Source organism: Corapipo altera, unplaced genomic scaffold (assembly GCF_003945725.1).
Source record: "Corapipo altera isolate COAL_440 unplaced genomic scaffold, ASM394572v1 60903, whole genome shotgun sequence".
NCBI lineage: Eukaryota > Metazoa > Chordata > Aves > Passeriformes > Pipridae > Corapipo > Corapipo altera.
Window position 1 is genome coordinate 1 of NW_020888155.1, and position 2,570 is coordinate 2,570.

At 54.2% G+C, this 2,570-nt stretch overlaps 1 protein-coding gene across 1 annotated transcript in view; it reads left to right on the forward strand.

The window, feature by feature from the left end:
* The first annotated feature begins 34 nt into the window (after positions 1 to 34).
* LOC113941875 (nuclear RNA export factor 1-like) overlaps positions 35 to 2,570 on the forward strand; it is a 3,131-nt gene continuing 595 nt past the window's right edge. Inside the window, exons 1-5 of the mRNA XM_027633012.1 lie at positions 35 to 114; positions 653 to 768; positions 919 to 961; positions 1,762 to 1,834; positions 2,375 to 2,557. Coding sequence (XP_027488813.1) covers positions 655 to 768; positions 919 to 961; positions 1,762 to 1,834; positions 2,375 to 2,557 — 413 coding nt within the window. The 5' untranslated portion in view covers positions 35 to 114; positions 653 to 654. The remainder of the gene's footprint in view (positions 115 to 652; positions 769 to 918; positions 962 to 1,761; positions 1,835 to 2,374; positions 2,558 to 2,570) is intronic.

Genomic DNA, 2,570 nt, shown 5'->3' on the forward strand with positions numbered 1-2,570 from the left:
CCCCCTTTTTCTCCCTTTTCCCACTTTTCCCTTCCTTTCTCTCCCCTTTTCCCAGGAACAGCCTGAACGAGTATTTCAAGGACAGCAGGAACGTGAAGAAGCTGAAGGACCCCAGTGAGTCCCCCCGGGAGTCTGGGGGGCATTTTGGGGGCATTTTGGGGGGATTCTGGGGAACGTTTTGAGGAAATTTTGGAGGGATTTTGGGGGTGGATTTTAGAGAGATTTGGGGGTTGGGGTAGAGGGATTTTAGGGGAATTTTGGGGTGGGTTTAGGGTTGATTTTGGGGTGGATTGTGGGGTGGTTTTGGGGTGGTTTTCAGGTGATTTTGAGGTGATTTGAGCTCGGGGGGGGCCTCACCCCGTGCCCCCCTCCCCAGCCCTGCATTTCAAGGATTTAGGGCTGATTTTGAGGTGTATTTTGGGGCATTTTTGGGGTGTTTTCAGCTCCCCCTGTCCCTCCTGTCCCCAGCCATGCGTTTCAAGGATTTAGGGCTGATTTTGGGGTGGATTTTGGGGCGTTTTTGGGGTGTTTTCAGCTCCCCCTGTCCCTCCTGTCCCCAACCATGCGTTTCAAGGATTTAGGGCTGATTTTGGGGTGGATTTTGGGGTGGTTTTGGGGTGTTTTCAGCTCCCCCTGTCCCTCCTGTCCCCAGCCATGCGTTTCAAGCTGCTCAAGCACACGAGGCTCAACGTGGTGGCTTTTCTGAACGAGCTGCCCAAGACCCAGCACGACGTGAACTCCTTCGTCGTTGACATCTGTGCCCAGACGGTGAAACACTGACCCCCCGCCAGGGGCGCCCGGCCCCCCCCCCGGCCCCCCCCAAACTCAGGGCCCCCCCCCTGCCCCCCCCTGAGCCGGGGCCCCCCCCCTGCCCCCCCCTGAGCCGGGGACACCCCCCTGACCCCCCCTCCCTTGCAGAACACGCTGCTCTGCTTCACCGTGCACGGCATCTTCAAGGAAGGTGAGTTCCCCCCCTTTTTTACCCTTTTTTCCCCCTTTTTTTCCCTCGTTTTTCCTTCTCTTTTCCCCTTTTTTTCATGTTTTTTCCCTATTTTTTACTACTTTTTTTCCTCCTTTTTCTTCCCTGTTTTTCTCCCTTTTTTCTCCTTTTTTTTTCTCTTTTTCTCTCCCTTTTTCTCCCACTTTTTCCTCCCTTTCTCCATCTTTTCCCACTCTTCTCCCTTTTCCTCCTTTTCCACTTTTCTCCTTTTTCTGTCTTTTTCCCCTGTTTTTTCCCCTTTTCACTACTTTTTTCTCCTTTCCCTCCCTTTTTCTTCCCGTTTTTCTCCTTTTTTCTCCTTTTTTTCCCTATTTTTTCTCTCTTTTTCTTTACTCATTTTCTCATCACTTTTCCCCCTTTTTTCCCCATGTTTTTTCCCCTTTTTTCCTACTTTTTTCTCCTTCCTCCCTTTTTCCCCCTCCTTTTTCTCCCCCTTTTTTCTCCTTTTCTTTTCTCTCTTTTTTCTCCCCCTTTTTTCCTTCCTTTCTCCCCCTTTTCCCACTCTTCTCTTTCCCCTTTTCTCTTTTTTTCCCCCTTTTTTACTCATTTTTCCATCTCTTTTCCCTCTTTTTCTCCATGTTTTTTCCCCTTTTTTCCTACATTTTTTTCCTCCCCCCCCTTTTTTTCCCCTCCTTTTTCTTCCCCCCATTTTCTCTCTTTTCTCTCCTTTTTTTCCTCTCTTTTTCCTCTCTTTTTTCTCCCCTTTTCTGCCCTTTCCCCCCCTTTTCCCTCCCCCTGCCCCCATTCCATGTTCCCGGCAGTGGACGGCAAATCCCGGGATTCTGTGCGGGCCTTCACGCGGATGTTCATCGCGGTGCCGGCGGGGAACAGCGGGTGAGGCCAACTGGGACCAGTCCGGGCTCCCAGCTGGGACTGGGAGGGGGTGGGCGAGGGCTGGGAGGGGCCCTGGGGCAAATCTGCCCCAAATCTGCCCCAAATCTGCCCCTTTTTCCCCAAATCCGCCCGTTTTCCCCCCGTTCCTGGGCTGTGCAACGACATGGGATGACCCCCCCCTCACACACCTCCTCCCTGTCTCCCTGTTTTCCCCCTGTTTGGCCAAGGGATGACCCTAAAAACGGGTCACTTCTAGGGTCCCAACCCCCCCTGTGCCATCACCCGGGGTGGGACCCCCTCCTTCCACCCCTGTTATCCCCAAATCCCACTGTTTTCCCCCCCAAATCCCACCGTTTCCCCTCCAAATCCCACTATTTCCCTCAAATCCCACCATTTCCCCCCAATCCCACCATTTCCCCAAATCCCACCATTTTCCTCCCCAAATCCCATAATTTCCCCCCAATCCCACCATTTCCCCAAACCCCCCCATTTCCCCCCAAATCCCTCTGTTTTGCCCCAACCCCCCCGTTGTGCCCCCAGGCTGTGCCTGGTGAACGACGAGCTGTTCGTGCGGGGGGCGAGCCCCGAGGAGCTGCGCAAGGCCTTCGCTCTGCCCGCGCCCACCCCCTCCAGCAGCCCCGTGCCCACCCTGAGCCCCGAGCAGCAGGAGATGCTGGCGGCCTTCGCCATGCAGTCGGGCATGAACCTCGAGTGGTCCCAGAAGTGAGTCCTGAAA